This window comes from Rhinoraja longicauda, chromosome 4, assembly GCF_053455715.1.
Source record: "Rhinoraja longicauda isolate Sanriku21f chromosome 4, sRhiLon1.1, whole genome shotgun sequence".
Taxonomy (NCBI): domain Eukaryota; kingdom Metazoa; phylum Chordata; class Chondrichthyes; order Rajiformes; family Arhynchobatidae; genus Rhinoraja; species Rhinoraja longicauda.
This window is the reverse complement of record NC_135956.1, coordinates 91,494,603-91,516,376: the sequence shown is the minus strand read 5'-3', so window position 1 is coordinate 91,516,376 and position 21,774 is coordinate 91,494,603. Positions and strand designations below refer to the sequence as shown.

General features: G+C 50.2%; 1 protein-coding gene across 1 annotated transcript; it reads left to right on the top strand.

The window, feature by feature from the left end:
- The first annotated feature begins 1,388 nt into the window (after nt 1-1,388).
- Nucleotides 1,389-14,310, top strand: csrnp1b (cysteine-serine-rich nuclear protein 1b). The gene is given in 5 exon segments (XM_078398386.1): nt 1,389-1,493; nt 1,495-1,669; nt 4,028-4,287; nt 6,102-6,389; nt 7,119-14,310. Coding segments are annotated over 5 exon segments (1,788 nt in total). The 5' UTR covers nt 1,389-1,415; the 3' UTR covers nt 8,106-14,310.
- The last annotated feature ends 7,464 nt before the right edge of the window (nt 14,311-21,774 follow it).

The following is a 21,774-nucleotide window of genomic DNA, read 5'->3' as shown; positions in this document are numbered from 1 at the left end:
ACCCATACTAATCAAGAATCTATCCACTGACCTGTGGCCTCCACTGCCTTCTGTGGCAAAGAATTCCACAGATTCACCGCCCTCTGACTGAAGAAATTCCTCCTCATCTCCTTCCTCAAAAGAACGTCCTTTAATTCTGAGGCTGTGCGCTCTGGTCCTAGACTCTCCCACTAGTGGAAACGTCCTCTCCACATCCTCTCTGTCCAGGCCTCTCAGAAGGCAGTGGAGGCCAATTCTGTGAATGCATTCAAGAGAGAGCTAGATAGAGCTGTTAAGGATAGCGGAGTCAGGGGGTATGGGGAGAAGGCAGGAACGGGGTACTGATTGAGAATGATCAGCCATGATCACATTGAATGGCGGTGCTGGCTCGAAGGGCCGAATGGCCTCCTCCTGCGTCTATTGTCTATTGTGTTAGTTACAGAGTCGTGCAGCATGAAGGCAGGCCCTTCGGCCCCTCTTGTACGTTCCTCAAACTCAATTGCAACAAATCTGAAATCATCATCATTGGTCCAAAAATGCTCACCAAATCCACCCAAAACCATCATCCTCAACATTGATGGTCTCCCAGTATCCACCTCACCTCACATCCGGAATCTTGGAATCATCCTTGATCAAACCCTCTCCTTCGACAAACACATCAAACACATCACAAAGACAGCCTTCTTCCACCTCAAAAACATTGCCCGTCTCCGTCCATCCCTCTCCTCCACAACTGCAGAAACCCTCATCCACGCCTTCATCACCTCCCGTCTGGACTACTGCAACAGCCTCCTCTATGGCGCACCCTCAAAAATCATCAATAAACTTCAATACATTCAAAACTCCGCTGCCCGTCTACTCACACACACCTCGATCCGTGACCATATCACCCCCGTCCTTTATAAACTCCACTGGCTCCCCATCCCCCAGAGAATCCAGTACAAAATCCTCCTCATAACCTACAAAGCCCTCCATAACCTGGCCCCATCCTACCTGACCGACCTCCTCCACAGGCACACTCCCACCTGCACCCTCCGCTCTGCCGCTGCCAATCTCCTATCCCCCCACATCCGGACTAAACTCAGATCCTGGGGGGACAGGGCTTTCTCCATCGCTGCTCCCACCCTATGGAACTCACTACCCCAAACCGTTAGAGACTCCTCTACACTCACCACATTCAAAACATCGCTGAAGTCTCACCTGTTCAGTACTGCCTTCAACCACTGAAGGTCACCTCACCTACTGTCTCCTTTCTCTGTTCATTTATTTATTTACTTATTTATCTATTTATTAATTTCCCTATGTTCTCAAAATCTCTGTAAAGCGTCTTTGAGTATATGAAAAGCGCTATATAAATAAAATGTGTTATTATTATTATTATTACATGATGTTTCTTTCTCTGTTGCGCAGGGGTTGTGAGCAGACCAGGCGTGGCGATGAGCGGACTACTGAAGCGCAAGTTTGTGGAGGTGGATGGTGAAGCGTGCTCCTCCCCCTCCCCCTCCTCCTCCCCCCCCCTCCTCCTCCCCCTCCCCCTCCTGCTCCCCCTCCTCCTCCTGCTCCTCATCCTCCTCTGCCTCGTCCTCCGCTTGCTGTTCCCTCTCCTCCTGGGACTCCGACGATGACGAGAGCAGTGGCGAGGCGTGGTCGGCCCGGTGCAGCGCGCCCTTCCCCTCCGCGCCATTCACACGTGAGTACCTCGCCTGAACCGTGCCCGCGCAGCGGCCCGGCGCTAGAGTTGCTGCCTTACAGCGAATGCAGCGCTGGAGACCCGGGTTCCATCCCGACTACGGGTGCTGTCTGTACGGAGTTTGTACGTTCTCCCCGTGACCTACGTGGGTTTTCGCCGAGATCTTCGGTTTCCTCCCACACTCCAAAGACGTGCAGGTTTGTAGGTTAATTGGTATAAATGTAAATTGTCCCTAGTGTGTGTAGGATAGTGTTAGTGTGTGGGGATCGCTGGGCGGCGCGGACCCAGTGGGCCGAAGGGCCTGTTTCCACGCTGTATCTCTAAACAGATGGCAAGAAACATATAATATTATTAAGGGGTTGTTCACGTTAGAGGCAGGAAACATGTTCCCGATGTTGGGGGAGTCCAGAACCAGGGGCCACAGTTTAAGAATAAGGGTTAGGCCATTTAGAACTGAAATGAGGAAAAACTTTTTCAGTCAGAGTTGTAAATCTGTGGAATTCTCTGCCTCAGAGGGCAGTGGAGGCCAATTCTCTGAATGCATTCAAGAGAGAGCTAGATAGAGCTCTTAAGGATAGCGGAGTCAGGGGGTATGGGGAGAAGGCAGGAACGGGGTACTGATTGAGAATGATCAGCCATGATCACATTGAATGGTGGTGCTGGCTTGAAGGGCCGAATGGCCTCCTCCTGCACCTATTGTCTATTGTACAGTTCATGCAGGAAGGAACTGCAGATGCTGGTTTAAACCGAACATAGACACAAAACGCTGGAGTAACTCAGCGGGACAGGCAGCATCTTTAGTTTAGAGATACGGCCCACCCAGTCCGCGCCGACCAGCGATCCCTGCACATTAACACCCTCCTAAACACACACTATGGACAATATACACGAATTCCAAGCCAATTAACCTGCAAACCTGCACGTCTTTGGAGTGTGGGAGGAAACCGAATATCACGCAGGTCACGGGGAGAGCGTACAAACTCCGTACAGACGGCGCCCGTGGTGGGGATGGAACCCGGGTCTCCAGCGCTGTGAGGCATCGTGGCCGCACTCTGAAGAGACGGAATGGGTAACACTTCGTTATCTGAAGAAGGGTCTGGACCCGAAACGTCACCCATTCCTTCTCTCCAGAGATGCTGCCTGACCCACTGAGTTACTCCAGCATTTTGTGCCTATCACTTTAGTTCGTTGTCACGTGTACCGAGCGAGGTACAGTGAAAGGCTTTGACGCGGCAAGCTCGTGGCAGATTCTTGCATTGTGATGTGGATAGTACTGTTTTGGTCTCCTAATTTGAGGAAGGACGTCCTTGCTATTGAGGTAGTGCAGCGTAGGTTCACCAGGTTAATCCCCGGGATGGTGGGACTGTCATATTAGGAAAGATTGGAAAGACTGGGCTTGTATTCACTGGAGTTTAGACGGATGAGAGGGGATCTTATAGAGATGTATAAAATTACAAAAGGACTGGACAAGCTAGATGCAGGAAAAATGTTCCCAATGTTGGGGGAGTCCAGAACCAGGGGCCACACAGTCTAAGAATAAAGGGGAGGCCATTTAAAACTGAGGTGAGAAGTAACTTTTTCACCCAGAGAGTTGTGAATTTGTGGAATTCTCTGCCACAGAGGGCAGTGGAGGCCAATTCACTGGATGAATTTAAGAGAGAGTTAGATAGAGCTCTAGGGGCTAGTGGGATCAAGGGGTATGGGGAGAAGGCAGGCACGGGTTACTGATTGTGGATGATCAGCCATGATCACAATGAATGGCGGTGCTGGCTCGAGGGGCCAAATGGCCTCCTCCTGCACCTATGTTTTATGTTTCTATGTCCCACACCGGGGAAATTTGCAGTGTGACAGCAGCAAGGTGGATAGCAAGAGACATTCATCTATACACTAAAACTCTCGTTTGTCAAGTCAAAGTCAATTTTATTGTCAATCCTCAGCCAGTTTGTTCCTGAACTACAGCCCAAACGGTACACGATAGCGCAACAATTTTAGGCCCCCCTTACTACAGGCTGCATCTAGCCTGTCCAACCCCTTAAGAATTTTGTAAGTTTCTATAAGATCCCCCCTCAGTCTTCTAAATTCCAGCGAGTACAAGCCGAGTCTATCCAGTCTTTCTTCATATGAAAGTCCTGCCATCCCAGGAATCAATCTGGTGAACCTTCTCTGTACTCCCTCTATGGCAAGAATGTCTTTCCTCAGATTAGGAGATCAAAACTGTACGCAATACTCCAGGTGTGGTCTCACCAATGCCCTGGACAACTGCAGCAGACAAATAAAGGAATATATTATTATTATTATTATTGTTAATGGTAAGACTCTGACTGACGTTGTGTGTGTGTGTGTGTGTTTGCCCCTCAGCTGTGCCCATTCTGAAGCGGGCAAGGCGGGCGAGGGAATGCCGGGTGCAGTTTGACCGGGTGGTGGTGTTCTACTTTGCCCGGTGCCAGGGCTTCACCAGCGTGCCGAGCCAGGGTGGCTGTACCCTGGGCATGGCACACATGCACAGCTCATGCAGACAGTACACGCTGGCAGAGTTCGCCAGGGAACAGGAGATGGTCCATGCACAGAAGATCAGAGAGCTGCTGAGGGAGCAGAAGCTGAACGCAAGGAGGCTGCAGGTAGGAAACGTCGGCAACTTCCGTTAATAAAGGAGGGAGAGAGCAAACAGGAAATTATAGACCAGTTAGTCTGACATCAGTGGTGGGGAAGATGCTGGAGTCAATTATAAAAGACGAAATTGCGGAGCATTTGGATAGTAGTAACAGGATCATTCCGAGTCAGCATGGATTTACGAAGGGGAAATCATGCTTAACTAATCTTCTGGAATTCTTTGAGGATGTAACTAGGAAAATTGCCAGGGGAGAGCCGGTGGATGTGGTGTACCTCGACTTTCAGAAAGCCTTCGACAAGGTCCCACATAGGAGATTAGTGGGCAAAATTAGAGCACATGGTATTGGGGGTAGGGTACTGACATGGATAGAAAGTTGGTTGACAGACAGAAAGCAAAGAGTGGGGATAAATGGGTCCATTTCAGAATGGCAGGCAGTAACTAGTGGGGTACCGCAAGGCTCGGTGCTGGGACCGCAGCTGTTTACAATATACATTAATGACTTGGATGAAGGGATTAAAAGTACCATTAGCAAATTTGCAGATGATACAAAGCTGGGTGGTAGTGTGAACTGTGAGGAAGATGCTATGAGGTTGCAGGGTGACTTAGACAGGTTGTGTGAGTGGGCGGATGCATGGTAGATGCAGTTTAATGTGGATAAGTGTGAGGTTATCCACTTTGGTGGTAAGAATCAGAAGGCAGATTATTATCTGAATGGTGTCAAGTTAGGAAAAGGGGACGTACAACGAGATCTGGGTGTCCTAGTGCATCAGTCACTGAAAGGAAGCATGCAGGTATAGCAGGCAGTGAAGAAAGCCAATGGAATGTTGGCATTCATAACAAGAGGAGTTGAGTATAGGAGCAAAGAGGTCCTTCTGCAGTTGTACCGGGCCCTAGTGAGACCGCACCTGGAGTACTGTGTGCAGTTTTGGTCTCAAAATTTGTGGAAGGATATTCTTGCTATTGAGGGCGTGCAGCGTAGGTTCACTAGGTTAATTCCCGGAATGGCGGGACTGTCCTATGTTGAAAGACTGGAGCGACTAGGCTTGTAAACACTGGAATTTAGAACGATGAGAGGGGATCTTATCGAAACATATAAGATTATTAAGGGGTTGGACACGTTAGAGGCAGGAAACATGTTCCCAATGTTGGGGGAGTCCAGAACCAGGGGCCACAGTTTAAGAATAAGGGGTAGGCCATTTAGAACGGAGATGAGGAAAAACATTTTCAGTCAGAGAGTTGTGAATCTGTGGAATTCTCTGCCTCAGAAGGCAGTGGAGGCCAATTCTCTGAATGCATTCAAGAGAGAGCTAGATAGAGCTCTTAAGGATAGCGGAGTCAGGGGGTATGGGGAGAAGGCAGGAACGGGGTACTGATTGAGAATGATCAGCCATGATCACATTGAATGGCGGTGCTGGCTCGAAGGGCCGAATGGCCTCCTCCTGCACCTATTGTCTATTGTCTATTATCAGGCCATTCGGCCCTTCAAAGGGTGGTGGGTTGTACGCAACGAGCTGCCGGAGGAGATAGTTGAGGCAACGTTTAAGAAACTAGGCACAGATCGCACAGGTCCGGAGGGATACGGACCAAACGCAGGCAGGTGGGACTAGTGTAGCTGGGGCATGTTGGTCAGCATGGGCAAGTTGGGCCAAAGGGCCTCTTTCCGTGTTGTGTCACTCCGAGACAGTATGGAAACGGCTCCGTAGGCCCAACTGTTCTAGCTGGGAAGTGGGCCGGCAGGGAGTGGGTGGGCCGAAGGGCCGGAGTGGGAATGGCAGGGCGTGGGCCGGAGGCCAATGACTGACAGGGTCTTCCTGTGAACAGCTGAGCAAGGGCGAGCCAGCAGAGGTGGAGCGGGCCGAGCGGCTGACGCTGGACCAGGTGTCGGACGAGGAGGTGGAGGTGGACGTGGACAGTGGCTTCTTCCCGCAGCCCTACCCCGCCCGCCAGCGGCTGGCCATGCTACGGGCAGCTGGCGTCAAGCGTATCGACCGCGACGAGAAGAGAGAGCTCAGCGCCATCCGCCTCTCCAGAGAGCAGTGTGGCTGTGACTGCCGGGGCTACTGCGAGCCTGAGACCTGCCGCTGTAGCCAGGCGGGCATCAAGTGCCAGGTCAGTGCCCCGCACGCACAAACGTACACACGCACGTACACACACACACACACACAGAGCCGGGGCTACTGCGAGCCCGAGACCTGCCGCTGTAGCCAGGCGGGCATCAAGTGCCATGTCAGTGCCACGCACACGCACAAACGTACACACGCACGTACACACACACACACACAGAGTGCACACACACACACACACAGGCAGACACACGCACGCACACGGAAACACGCAGGGACACGCATGCATGCACATAAACACGTGCGCCTAGACATGCACGCATACGGACACCCACACATATGCGGCTCACACGGGGACACACCCATGTGCACACAGACACACACGCACACGGAGACCCGCACCCATAGGCACGCACACACACATGCATGTTCTCCAGAGATGCTGCCTGACCCGCTGAGTTACTCCAGCACTCTGGGTGTGTGTGTGTGTTGGACGCAACATTAATTGTGTGTGTGTGTGAGTGAGTGAGCGTGTGCGTGTGTCTGTGTGTGTTGGACGCAACATTAATTGTGTGAGAGTGTGTGTGTGTGTGCGCGCGTGCGTGGGTGCGTGCGTGCATGCGTGTGTGTGTTGGACGCAACATTAATTGTGTGTGTGTGTGAGTGAGCGTGTGTGCGTGCGTGTGTGAGTGCGTGCGTGTGCGGATGTGTGTGTGCTTGCGTGTGTGTGTGTTGGACGCAACATTAATTGTGTGTGTGCTTTGCGTTGCCCCAGATGGACCGCATGTCGTTTCCCTGCGGATGTACGAAGGACGGCTGTGGGAACACGATGGGCCGGATCGAGTTCAACTCCGCCCGAGTGCAGACGCACTTCATCCACACCATCATGAAGCTGGATCTGGAGAGTCGGCAGAGCGGGGGCGTGGGCGGGGAGTTGGAGCCGGCGCTGCTGGACAACCCCTCTCACCGCGGCGGCTACCCGGAGCGACCGGCGTCCGTGGCCGCGGCCTTCCACTACGGCAAGGACAGCGAGGACAACAGCTGCAGCAGCGACATGACAGACTCCTCCATCACCACCACCTCCTCCTCCTCCTCCTCGTCCTCCTCCTCGTCCTGCTACAGCGATGGGGGGCCGGGCTTCCTCGACAACCTCCCTCCCCACCACCACCGCCAGACGGCCGCGACCGCCATCGACGATGACGGCCTCGCCCGCATCCTGCACTTCAACGACTCCGACAACGATGGGACACCGGACCCCCGGCCACGAGACCCCTTCCCCTACTTCAGCCCCTCCGACTTCCTCTGCGAGAGGCCCTGCGCAGAGCGCGAGCCCGGGCTGGACGAGAACGCCAACCAAGAGCACGGCTTCTCCCTGGGCCACATGACCCCCATGCAGAGCAGCGACCCGTCTCCCTACTCCTCCCCCCCCCACGGCCCGGAGCAAAGCACCAGGAGCTACACAGACCTCAGCCTGTCCATGGACTCCTTCGAGTTCTTCCAGTCCTTCTCCGAGTCTAGCTACGCCGCCTTCCACGCCCCGCTGAAGGACTACGAGGGCTTGGACAACTGCCCTTCCCTCCAGTTCCCGTTCCCCGCCTTCCCACAGACACTCGAGCCGGCCAACTGCTTCCTGGAGTCGCTGATCGGCCTTGCCGAGCCGATAATGGCCGACTCCTTCCCAGAACCGCCCACGCCTTTCCCAGACAACCAGCACCTGGAAGAAGCCATCAAGACTTCCATCATGGAGACCGTCAAGGTCTGAACTTGGACCTTGCTTCCAAAACCCCCTCGGCCTCTCCCGGTCGGTGCCCTGAGATGTTTCCAGAGTGAGATGAACGATGTATTTGTGGGTGACGAGAGGTGGGGGCATAATGAGTCACAACGTCAAGGAACCTTTCCCGCTGATCGGCAAGACCTGGGCGACAATCGCCATTGTGTTCTGAGGCTTGGCACGGCAAATGGGTTTCATCAACGTGGACCCCATGGAACCAAACTCCCACGGTCAATCTTTGCAGGAACTCTTCATCGGAAGCTGCAAGGTATTTCGAGCACCAGGGGTTAGTTGAGCCAGCTTCACTTCACGTTGACTAATCCAGTGGGCCGGTCACATCTGGAATCTTTCGCTGGCAGATATTTCTCACACCAAGGCCGTGGACATGATATGCAGGAAGGGGAAACCGCAGATGCTGGATTAAACCGAAGACGGACACGGAAAAGTGGAGTAACTCAGAGGGGTCAGGCAGCATCTCTGGAGAGAAGGAATGGGCGACGTTTCAATAGACAATAGGTGCAGGAGGAGGCCATTCGGCCCTTCGAGCCAGCACCGCCATTCAATGTGATCATGGCTGATCATTCTCAATCAGTCGGGAGCTCTTCTTCAGTCTATAATCTCAGTCTGGGGTAAGGTCTCGACCTGAAACGTCACCCGTTCCTTCTCTCCAGAGACACTGCCTGACCCGCTGAGTTGCTCCAGTTTTTTCCGTGTGTTTTTATCTACCACAGATATAACTACTGGATTCTGTTCATGGTTTACAATGGGATGGGATCGTACACCTGCGTTCTCAGGGCGGGAGAGACTGCCATACGATTAATTTATACATTTCAATTTACACAACAGGAAATGCTGAAAGTGCACTGACGATCTTTCGACCTGAATTTTAAGCCTATGCCTTCAGTGAAGGGTCTCATTCACACTCGAATAATATTTTATAACTTTCGCCACTGTAAGAGAACAAAAAGGGGCTGAGCAGCTGCCTCTCAGCGCTGGGGACCCGGGTTCCATCCTGACCTGGGGCGCTGCCTGTGTGTGTGTGTGTGTGTGTGTGTCCGTGTGCGGAGTGTGAGGAAACCACGTGGGTTTCCTCCGGGCGTTCCGGTTTCTTCCCACGCTCCAAAGACTTGCGAGTTAACCGGCCCCCTATAAATTGCCTCCTGGCGTGTAGGGAGTGGATGAGAAAGTGGGACAATAGACAATAGGTGCAGGAGTGAGGCCATTCGGCCCTTCGAGCCAGCACCGCCATTCAATGTGATCTTGGCTGATCATTCTCAATCAGTACCCCGTTCCTGCCTTCTCCCCGTACTCCCTGACTCCGCTATCCTTAAAAGAGCTCTATCCAGCTCTCTCTTGAATGCATTCAGAGAATTAGCCTCCGCTGCCTTCTGAGGCAGGGGTCGAACGGGTGGTTGCTGGTCGGCGCGGACTCGGCTGGCCGAAGGAAGGGCCCATTTCCGGGCTGTGCGTCTAAAAACCTAAACGCTATGCCTTGCGTGGGATGATGGATCGGTGCTACACTCTGCAGCATTTTGTGTGTGTGTGTGTAGGGGGGGAAAATAAAAACTGCAGATGCTGGTTAAAATCGAAGGCTGACACAAAAATGCAGGAGTAACTCAGCGGGTCAGGCAGCATCTCTGGAGAGAAGGAATGGGTGACGTTTCGGGTCCTTCTCTCCAGAGATTCTGCCTGTCCCGCCCGCTGAGTTACTCCAGCATTTTTGTGTCTACCAGCATTTCGTGTGTGTGCACAGTATTGGCTTTCCAGAATGCCTCGCCTCTGTCACTTATCCGCAAGCGTTTACACACTTTGGACGACAAAGGGTTAACCCACAAACGAACCGACTTACTATGCAAAGTCTTAACTACCCCCGAGACCGACAAGTGGTGATTTGAAAGTGCAAGGTACGCTGATAAGCCAACGTTGGCGAGGGTCTTCACGAGCAGGAGGTTAATGAGTAATGTTTTCTTCTGATAATATGGGACCTCGAGTGTAACATGTGCAGTTTCTATTTATTTTGTACTTCTGTATTAATTTATTTTTGTACATTCAGTACTGCGAGCAGAACTAACGTTTAATAATGAAACAGTGGACGTACAATGCAGCCTAATATCACCACCAATCACCACACTTACAGCCACTGAGTACGAGCTGTGGTCACTCAACAAGTCATCTGAGCAGAAACAATGTAGGAAGAGTCTGAAGAAGGGTCTCGACCCGAAACGCCAACCATTCCTTCCCTCCACAGATGCTGCCTGACCCGCTGAGTTACTCCAGCACTCTGTGAAACGTCACCTATCCACGTTCTCCACAGATGCTGCCTGACCCGCTGAGTTACTCCAGCACTCTGTGTCTTTTTTTTGTTGGAAAACCAGCACCTGCAATTCCTCATGTCTATAAAAACTCTGGCCCTGAGTGTCCTTTGACATAAACTCTTCCTAGCGAGTCGTGGTGACTGTGCTACTCCAGTGAAACACAACGCTTATCACAAGTCCCCTGGCTTTCTCTTCAAGTTCCCCCCAAACTAGGGGTTTGTTTCGGTTTTTTGCATGTTGAAAAAAAAAAATTCGGAACGTATAAGAAAATAACTGCAGATGCTGGTACAAATCGAAGGTATTTATTCACAAAATGCTGGAGTAACTCAGCAGGTCAGGCAGCATCTCAGGAGAGAAGGAATGGGTGACGTTTCGGGTCGAGACCCTTCTTCAGACTGATGTCAGGGGGGCGGGACAAAGGAAGGATATAGGTGGAGACAGGAAGATAGAGGGAGAACTGGGAAGGGGAAGAGAGGGACAGAGGAACTATCTAAAGTTGGAGAAGTCGATGTTCATACCACTGGGCTGCAAGCTGCCCAAGCGAAATATGAGGTGCTGTTCCTCCAATTTGCGGTGGGCCTCACTATGGCACTGGAGGAGGCCCATGACAGAAAGGTCAGACTGGGAATGGAAGGGGGAGTTGAAGTGCTCAGCCACCGGGAGATCAGTTTGGCCAACGCGGACCGAAACGTATCATCTGTTCGCAAATCATTGTTATTTTAAACGTGAGGTTACGTGAATTCCACGCGGCAGTCAGCGTTTCGAAGCTGTGCTTTTGCCCTTGAAGTCGGTCGTCTCTGAAGATGTAAAACCTTTTAATTATTTAAAAAGAAACTCGGCAAGAATTTTTCTTTTTTGTTAACTCTTACAAAATATATATAATTTATTGAGCTTCTGTGAGGAAGGGGTTCACCTGGTCCAGACCCGTCCGAGTGCACAGAGGAACTGTGAATGTTTCACTCACTACCAGGGCAGGTGAGGGTTTTATTAGCAATAAAGACCCCAAAACGCCGCCTCGCAAACTGGCTGGGACCCCTCTTAATTTAAAAGAAAATTATAAATTATTTCTAAATTATTTTTGAATTATTTTCTAAAACAACGGCAGAGTTGTTTAACGGCGTGGCTTTAAGAGTTGCCGCCTTACAGCGAATGCAGCGCCGGAGACCCGGGTTCCATCCCGACTACGGGTGCTGTCTGTACGGAGTCTGTACGTTCTCCCCACCGTGACCCGCGCGGGTTTTTTCCGAGATCTCCGGTTTCCTCCCACACTCCAAAGACGTGCAGGTTTGTAGGTTAATTGGCTTGGTCAATGTAAACATTGTCCCTAGTGTGTGTAGGATAGTGTTAGTGTGCGGGGATCGCTGGTCGGCGCGGACCCGGTGGGCCGAAGGGCCTGTTTCCGCGCTGTATCTCCAAACAACTCACTCCAGGTGATAGGATTCTTAAATATTCCCCCATGTCCGATACGATACGATAGGACTTTATTTATCCCAGGAGGGAAATTGGTCAGCCTAGAGTCATAAAACACAAGGTACATGAAACATGAAATTACAGTGATAAGTAGAAAGGTTTAAGGATGTGCAGAGATTGGGGAGGGGTGGGGGAGAGGGAGAGAGAGAGGGAGAGAGAGGTGTCAGACTAACCGAGAATTGGATTCTGAGATTTTGAAATTTAATTTAAAAATCGCAAAATTGAAAACTTGAGAAACGGATGAGTTTGGTTCAGTTTACTGTCCCGTGTGCCTCGCGAGGTACAGTGAAAAGCTTTTGTTGAGCGCTATCCGGTCAGCGGAAAGACAACACGTGATTACATATTTTGTAATAGTCATAATTGAAATATTTTATAGGTGAGTTGTAATCATTTATACACACTTAAACATGGAAGCACAGGAACAGGCCCTTCGGCCCACAATGTCCATCCTGCACATGACGTCAAGTTAAATTAACCCCCTCTGCCTGCACGTGATCCATGTCCCTCCATTCCCTGCATATCCATGTGCCTCTTAAACACCACTATCGTATCTGCCTCCACCCCCACCCCTGGCAGCACGTTCCAGGCCCCCCACCCCCCTCTGTGTAAAAACCTGCCCCACACATCTCCTTTAAACTTGCCCCTCTCTCCTTGAAGCTGTGTTCTCTTGTATTGGACATCTCCACTCTGAGGGGGAAAGGTTCTGATTGTCTACTCTATGCCTCCCATAATGTTATGGACTTCTATCAGGTCCACCCGCAGGCTCTGACGCTCCAGGCCTAGTATTTAGGCTTGGGGCCTAGAGTAGTGGTGCAAACTATCTCACTCCCAAATAAGGGACAAAAGGTGACGTCACCGCCCCGCGCCCCACGTGACCTCACCCAGCCAGCGGCCACGTGCTCCCGCTCCACCAACGGCGGCCACCCGGGCCGGGAGGCAGGTTGCTATGTAACCTCCATTAGGCGAACACACTCAGCCCCGCTCCCCGAACACACTCCATTAGCCTACACTGCCCGGGCCTACAGCGGCCCCCAGGCCTACAGTGTCCGAGCCTACAGCGGCCCCCGGGCCTACAGCATCTGGGCCTACAGCGGCCCCCGGGCCTACAGTGCGTCCCGGGCCTACTACGGGATGTCCCAGCTAATACGGGACAGTTGGCAACCCTAATTAGAAACTATCAAGTCTCCCCTCAGCCTCTGACACTCCAGGCCTAGTATTTAGACTTGGGGCCTAGAGAGAGCGAGAGGAACAAAAGAGAGGGAGGGAGAATCGTGGAAAACAATGCAAGTGTGTCCAACCTCTCCCTGTAGCGAAATAACTGCAGATGCTAGTACAAATCGAAGGTATCAAGAAATGTTGGAGTAACTCAGCGGGTCAGGCAGCATCTCGGGAGAACATGGATAGGTGATGTTTCGGGTCGAGACCGTTCTTCAGACTGAAGAAGGGTCTCGACCTGAAACGTCACCCATTCCTTCTCTCCAAGATGCTGCCCGTCCCGCCCGCTGAGTTACTCCAGCATTTTGTGATACCTCTCCCTGCAGCTAACACCCACTAATCCGGGCGGAAGCGGTCTGGTAAAAACCACTACTGCGCCCTTCTGTAAAGTGGACTTCATTTATTTCCTGAGTAATTTTCAGTTGGCATTGCCTTGGTCTTTGTGACAAATTCGCCCCCATTGTCCCTTGACATTAACATTCAGTTGGGAGACAGGAGAGTTTTGTTTTAAACGCGGGAAGAGAAAATTCAGTGGCCAATTTAATCATATCATATCATATCATATATATACAGCCGGAAACAGGCCTTTTCGGCCCTCCAAGTCCGTGCCGCCCAGCAATCCCCGTACATTAACACTATCCTACACCCACTAGGGACAATTTTTACATTTACCCAGCCAATTAACCTACATACCTGTACGTCTTAATGACTTGGTTGCCCCCTCTTTCTCTCCACCAACCCTCCCCTCAATAAGATCTCTCTGCGTCAGTAATCGGGACCGTGAAAACATGCAACTCTACTGTCCGAAGAAACAAAATCATTAATTTATTCTTGTTTTCTAAAAATAAATTCATATTCCGTACCTTATCAAAGGCACAAGACACAGTCTGTAAATAAGTTTAAAAATTCCATCCGTCGTGTACGATTCCTTTGCTTGTCTGTAAATAGAAAAAAAAATGACAAATGGTATTTATTACAAGACTGATAATGTTATTGTCCTGCATTGATTTCTCCCATTTGCCTTCGATATGTTAACTTATATACTAGACTTCAATAATAAGGCAAAATGGCGCAGTGATTATTTTAACATGAACGCGTGCATTTAGCTTAATCTGTAATATACTTTGGTGAATGACATGTTCTTCATCAAGCCATATGAAGCCATTTTCATCATACTTTTAAATAATAAAAGAATGATATATGCAAGAATCGATTCTTCCCTTGAATTTATCTTCCTTTCAGGAACCCTTGGATTTGGAGATGGGATTGGCTCTTAAATCTTCATTGGGAAACTTAAGATTTATTTTGGGGAATTCAGGACCTTCAGTGAAGCGCGGGGCCTTGAGATCGCTGTGGAGTAGAGGTACATAGACATAGAAACATAGAAAACAGGTGCAGGAGGAGGCCATTTGGCCCATCGAGCCAGCACCGCCATTCATTGCGATCACGGCTGATCATCCACAATCAGTAACCCGTGCCTGCCTTCTCCCCATATCCCTTGATTCCACTAGCCCCTAGAGCTCTATCTAACTCTCTTTTAAATTCATCCAGTGAGTTGGCCTCCACTGCCCTCTGGCAGAGAATTCCACAAATTCACAACTCTGCGTGAAAAAGTTTTTCCTCGTCACAGTCCTAAGTGGCCTCCCCTTTATTCTTAGACTGTGTGGCCCCTGGTTCTGGACTCCCCCAACATTGGGAACATTTTTCCTGCATCTAGCTTGTCCAGTCCTTTAAGAATTTTATATGTTTCTATAAGATCCCCTCTCATCCTTCAAAATTCCAGCGAATAAAAGCCCAGTCGCTCCATTCTTTCAACATATGACAGTCCCGCCATCCCGGGGATTAACCGGGTGAACCTACGCTGCACTCCCTCAATAGCAATAATGTCCTTCCTCAAATTAGGAGACCAAAACTGCACACAGTACTCCAGGTGCGGTCTCACCAGGGCCCTGTACAACTGCAGCAGGACCTCCTTGCTCCTAAGCTCAAATCCTCTGGCAATGAAACTACTCAAATCCTCTCACTATAAAAGTTTCAGGTGTGGTGAAATCACTGCTTGTTTTGTGTAAGTCAACAAGCACCTGCAAGCCCTTGCTGAGAAGGTACTGCTGTTAATTCAGATACCTGGCGTGTCAAATTCCAGGTGTGCATTTTTATTGCAGGCATTAATAAATGTTCCCCAAATGCAATTTACAACAAAAGAACAGAGAACATTGTCCACGGTGGCGCAGCGGTAGAGTTGCTGCCTCACGGCGCCAGAGACCCGGGTTCTGTACGGAGTTTGTACGTTCTCCCCGTGACCTGCGTGGGTTTTCTCTGGGTGCTCCGGTTTCCTCCCACACTCCAAAGTCGTGCAGGTTTGTAGATTATTATAAAATTACAAAAAGGACTGGACAAGCCAGATGCAGGAAAAATGTTCCCCATGTTGGGGGAGTCCAGAACCAGGGGCCACAAAGTCTAAGAATAAAGGGGAGGCCATTTAAAACTGAGGTGAGAAAAAAAAAATTCACCCAGAGAGTTGTGAATTTGTGGAATTCTCTGCCACAGAGGGCAGTGGAGGCCGATTCACTGGATGGATTTAAAAGAGGGTTAGATAGAGCTCTAGGGGCTAGCGGAATCTAGGGCTATGGGGAGAAGGCAGGCACAGGTTACTGATTGTGGATGATCAGCCATGATCACAATGAATGGCGGTGCTGGCTCGAAGGGCCGAATGACCTCCTCCTGCACCTATTTTCCACGTTACTATGTTAATTGACGGGTAAAATTGTCCCCCGTGTGTAGGATAGTATTAATGTGAACGGGTGATCGCTGGTCGTCTTGGACTCGGTATGTCTGAAGGCCCTGTTTCCACACTGTATCTCTAAACTAAACTGAACCAGTATAATACAGCACAGGAACAGGCCATTCAGCCCACAATGTCCATGCTGTACATGACACCAGTTTAAACTAATCTCTGCCTGCGCGTGATCCATATCCCTCCATCCCCTGCACGGAGTGATACAGCACCGATACAGGCCCTTCGGCCCATCTTGTCCAAGATGCCCCCATCTCAGTGTCACATTTGGCCCCCTATCCATGTTCTGCACAGATGCTGCCTGACCCGCTGAGTTACTCCAGCTCTTTGTGTCAATCTCCAAGGGTTAAAGACCATTTGCCTTTCTAAAAGCCTTTCAAAACACCACTTCCTTAGAAGGTTTAAGAAGTTCGGCATCACCCCAACAACTCTCACCAACTTCTACAGATGCGCCGTAGAAAGCATTTTATCGGGACGCATCACAGCCTGGTTTGGGAACAGCTCCATCCAAGACCGCAAGAAATTGCAGAGAATTGTGGACGCAGCCCAGACCATCACACAAACCAACCTCCCTTCCATTTACTCCATCTACACCTCGCGCTGCCTCGGCAAGGCCAGCAGCCCAGACCGTCACACAAACCAACCTCCCTTCCATCGACTCCATCTACACCTCACGCTGCCTCGGCAAGGCCAGCAGCCCAGACCGTCACACAAACCAACCTCCCTTCCATCGACTCCATCTACACCTCACGCTGCCTTGGCAAGGCCAGCAGCATCATCAAGGACCAGTCTCACCCCGGCCACTCCCTCTTCTCCCCTCTCCCATCGGGCAAGAGGTACAGAAGTGTGAAAACGCACACCTCCAGATTCAGGGGCAGTTTCTTCCCAGCTGTTATCAGGCAACTGAACCATCCCACCACAACCAGAGAGCAGTGCTGAACTACTATCTACCTCATTGGTGACCCTCGGACTATCCTTGATCGGACTTTGCTGGCTTTACCTTGCACTGAACGTTATTCCCTCACCATGTATCTGGACACTGTGGACGGCTCGATTGTAATCAAATTGTACAGCACCTGCATTGAGGGACAAGTTGAAACCTGAAACCTGATAAAAATCTAAATCTTTCTAAATGTCTGGGACTATAACACAAACAATTAGGACCAAATTATATCATTTGTTCCTCTTTTGCTTTTGGGACATTGTGTCTTTATGAGATATTTTATCACTCACAGACACAGGGTGCTGGAGTAACTCAGCGGGTCAGGCAGCATCTGTGGAGAGAAGGGATGGATCTGTGCACTGGCTGCCCCCTAGTGGAGATCTTTCAACTAGCAACAGCAGAGAAATTTCCACATCTGCATTTCCACCACATAGAAAATAGGTGCAGGAGGAGGCCATTCGGCCCTTCGAGCCAGCACCGCCATTCATTGTGATCGTGGCTGATCATCCACAATCAGTAACCCGTGCCTGCCCTCTCCCCATATCCCTTGATTCCACTAGCCCCTAGAGCTCTATCTAACTCTCTTTTACATTCATCCAGTGAATTGGCCTCCACTGCCCTCTGTGGCAGAGAATTCCACAAATTCACAACTCTCTGGGCGAAAAAGTTTTTTCTCACCTCAGTTTTAAATGGCCTCCCCTTTATTCTTAGACTGTGTGGCCTCTGGTTCTGGACTCCCCCAACATTGGGAACATTATTTCCTGCATCTAGCTTGTCCAGTCCTTTTATAATTTTATACGTCTATAAGATCCCCTCTCATCCTCCTAAACTCCAGTGAATACAAGCCCAGTCTTTCCTCATATGGCAGTCCCGCCATCCCGGGGATTAACCTGGTGAACCTACGCTGCACTGCCTCAATAGCAAGGACGTCCTTCCTCAAATTAGGAGACCAAAACTGCACACAGTACTCCAGGTGTGGTCTCACCAGGGCCCTGTACAACTGCAGAAGGACCTCCTTATTCCTATAATCAAATCCTCTCGTTATGAAGGCCAACATGCCATTAGCTTTCTTTAGCCACTTGTTTACATTATTGGAGTTTGCCACTTGCTCCCCACATTCATCGTGAAGAAGAGTCCTGACCCAGAACGTCACCTGTCCATTCCAACCCCAGATGTGTAGGAAGGAACGGTATCTCTGGAGAACATGGATAGGTGACGTTTCACAGGGTGCTGGAGTAACTCAGCGGGTCGGGCAGCATCTGTGGAGAACATGGATAGGTGACGTTTCACAGAATGCTGGAGTAACTCAGTGGGACAGGCGGCATCTCTGGAGAGAAGGAACGGGTGACGTTTCGGGTCGAGACCCTTCGGTCTCGACCCGAAACATCACCCATTCCTTCTCTCCGGAGAATGCAACCTGTCCCACTGAGTTACTACAGCATTTTGTGTCTACCTTCGGTTTGAACCAGGCTGGGGAATAAAACTGGGAAGGCAAGTCTCGTCCCAAAATAGCAACTTGGCAGCCGTGTGAGTGAGCAGCGACTCCTTGTAATTAATGCGGTGAACAGATTAGTGAAGCTCGTCAAAGACAAGAGGAGAGGGTGGGAAACATGTTCACCAGCCGCCTTCCCCTCACGCCACTTTCAGGGAACTGCCCTTGATACCATACCATACCATACCATGCCATACCATACCATACCATACCATGCAAAGCCATACCACACCATGCAAAGTCATTCCATACCATGCCATGCAAAGCCATACCATACAACATCATGCCATGCAAAGCCTTACCATACAACGCCATGCCATACCATACCATGCCAAGCAAAGCCATACCATACAATACCATTCTTTACCATACCATACCATACTTTACCATACCATACCATACCATACAATAGTTAGGAATAAGGGGCAGGCCATTTAGAACAGAGATCGGTAAAAACTTTTTCACTCAGAGAGTTGTGAATCTGTGGAATTCTCTTCCTCAGAAGGCAGTGGAGGCCAATTCTCTGAATGCATTCAAGAGAGAGCTAGATAGAGCTCTTAAGGATAGCGGAGTCAGGGGGTATGGGGAGAAGGCAGGAACGGGGTACTGATTGAGAATGATCAGCCATGATCACATTGAATGGTGGTACTGGCTCGAAGGGCCGAATGGCCTCCTCCTGCACTTATTGTCTATTGTTTATTGTCTTCTATTGTGTATACCGTACAAAATCATGCCATACTATACCATACCACACCATCCCATACCATGCCATAACATACCATATGAAACCATACCATACCACATCATACCATATGATAACTGGAAGAAAATAACTGCCGATGCTGTTACAAATCGAAGGTATTTGTTCACAAAATGCATGAGTAACTCAGCAAGTCAGGCAGCATCTCAGATGCATTTTGTGAATAAATACCATAAGATAACATACGACACAATAAACAATAGGTGCAGGAGGAGGCCATTCGGCCCTTCGAGCCAGCACCGCCATTCAATGTGATCATGGCTGATCATTCTCAATCAGTACCCCGTTCCTGCCTTCTCCCCATACCCCCTGACTCCGCTATCCTTAAGAGCTCTATCTAGCTCTCTCTTGAAAGCATTCAGAGAATTGGCCTCCACTGCCTTCTGAGGCAGAGAATTCCACAGATTCACAACTCTCTGACCGAAAAAGATTTTCCTCATCTCCGTTCTAAATGGCCTACCCATTATTCTTAAACTGTGGCCCCTTGTTCTGGACTCCCCCAACATCGGGAACATGTTTCCTGCCTCTAACGTGTCCAACCCCTTCATAATCTTATACGTTTCGATAAGATCCCCTCTCATCCTTCTAAATTCCAGTGTGTACAATACGGTATGACGGGCCGAACGGCCTAATTCTACCCCTATAACCTAGTCCTGAGTGGAATCAAGGCTGTGGTGCTTCACTAAGATACCTCCACCAGCGTCTCAGGCAGCGGGTTACGTACAATCCCCCCCACTGTGGGTGAGAGTGTGGGTAGAAACATAGAAACATAGACAATAGGTGCAGGAGTAGGCCATTTGGTCCTTCGAGCCTGCACCGCCATACAATATGATCATGGCTGATCATCCAACTCAGTATCCCGTACCTGCCTTCTCTCCATACCCCCTGATCTCTTTAGCCACAAGGGCCACATCTAACTCCCTCTTAAATATAGCCAATGAACTGGCCTCAACTACCTTCTGTGGCAGAGAATTCCACAGATTCACCACTCTCTGTGAGAAAAAAAACTTTCTCATCTCGGTCCTAAAAGACTTCCCCCTTATCCTTAAACTGTGACCCCTTGTTCTGGACTTCCCCAACATCGGGAACAATCTTCCTGCATCTAGCCTGTCCAACCCCTTAAGAATTTTATAAGTTTCTATAAGATCCCCCCTCAATCTTCTAAATTCCAGCGAGTACAAACCGAGTCTATCCAGTCTTTCTTCATATGAAAGTCCTGCCATCCCAGGAATCAATCTGGTGAACCTTCTCTGTACTCCCTCTATGGCAAGAATGTCTTTCCTCAGATTAGGAGACCAAAACTGTACGCAATACTCCAGGTGTGGTCTCACCAATGCCCTGTACAACTGCAGCAGAACCTCCCTGCTCCTATACTCAAATCCCCTCGCTATGAATGCCAACATACCATTCACTTTCTTCACTGCTTGCTGCACCTGCATGCCTACTTTCAATGACTGGTGATGCACCCGGCTGCCTGAGGGGTAGTTTGTGTAAATGGGAGCCGGCGTGACTGGGGGAAATTGGAACCCAGGGAAGGAACCTATGTATTGATTAACGATCGCAGGTGTACCAGACCACAGACTGACCTTACATTATTCACAGGTGCCACCTTTCCCATTTCACACAGGGAGGCCATTGCAAGTGTGGCATTCACACGTTAGTTTACAGATACAGCACGGAAACAGGCCCTTCGGCCCACCGAATCCATGCTGACCACCCCTTCACACTCGTTCTACACCGATCAGCCAAAACATTTCGACCACTGTCAGGCAAAGTGAATAACATTGATGATCTTGTTACAATGGCACCTGTCAAGGAGTGGGATATATTAGGCAGCAAGTGAACAGTCCGTTCTTGAAGTTGACGTGTTGGATGCAGGAGAAATGGGCAGGAGTAAAGACCTGAGCGACTTTGACAAGGGCCAAATTGTTCTGGCCAGACGACTGGGTCAGAGCATCTCTGAAACGGCAAGGCTTGTGGGGTGCTCCCTGTCAGCAGTGGTGAGTACCGACCGACAGTGGTCCGAGGAGGGACAAACCACAAACCGGCGACAGACAGGGTGTTGGGCGCCCAAGGCTCATCGATGCGCGAGGGCAACGAAGGCTATCCCGTCTGGTCCGAACTGACAGAAGGTCGACTGTGGCACAAGTCACAGAAAATGTTAATGGTGGTGACGGGAGGAATGTGTCACAATACACAGTGCATCGCACCCTGCTGCGTATGGGGCACCAGACTGGTCAGTGTATGTAACCTCACCACCACACATCCACTCACTGTACTCTCCCGTACACTAACACCACCCGACACACTGGGGACAATTTTACCAAAGCCAATTAACCTACAAACCTTTCACGTCTTTGGAGTGTGGGAGGAAACCAGAGCACCCGGAGAAAACCCACGTGGGTCACGGGGAGAATGTGCAAACTTCGTACAGACAGCACCCGTAGTCGGGATGGAACCCGGGTCTCCGGCGCTGTGAGGCAGCAATAGACAATAGACAATAGGTGCAGGAGGAGGCCATTCGGCTCTTCGAGCCAGCACCGCCATTCAATGTGATCACAGCTGATCATTCTCAATCAGTACCCCGTTCCTGCCTTCTCCCCATACCCCCTGACTCCGCTATCCTTAAGAGCTCTATCTCGCTCTCTCTTGAATGCATTCAGAGAATTGG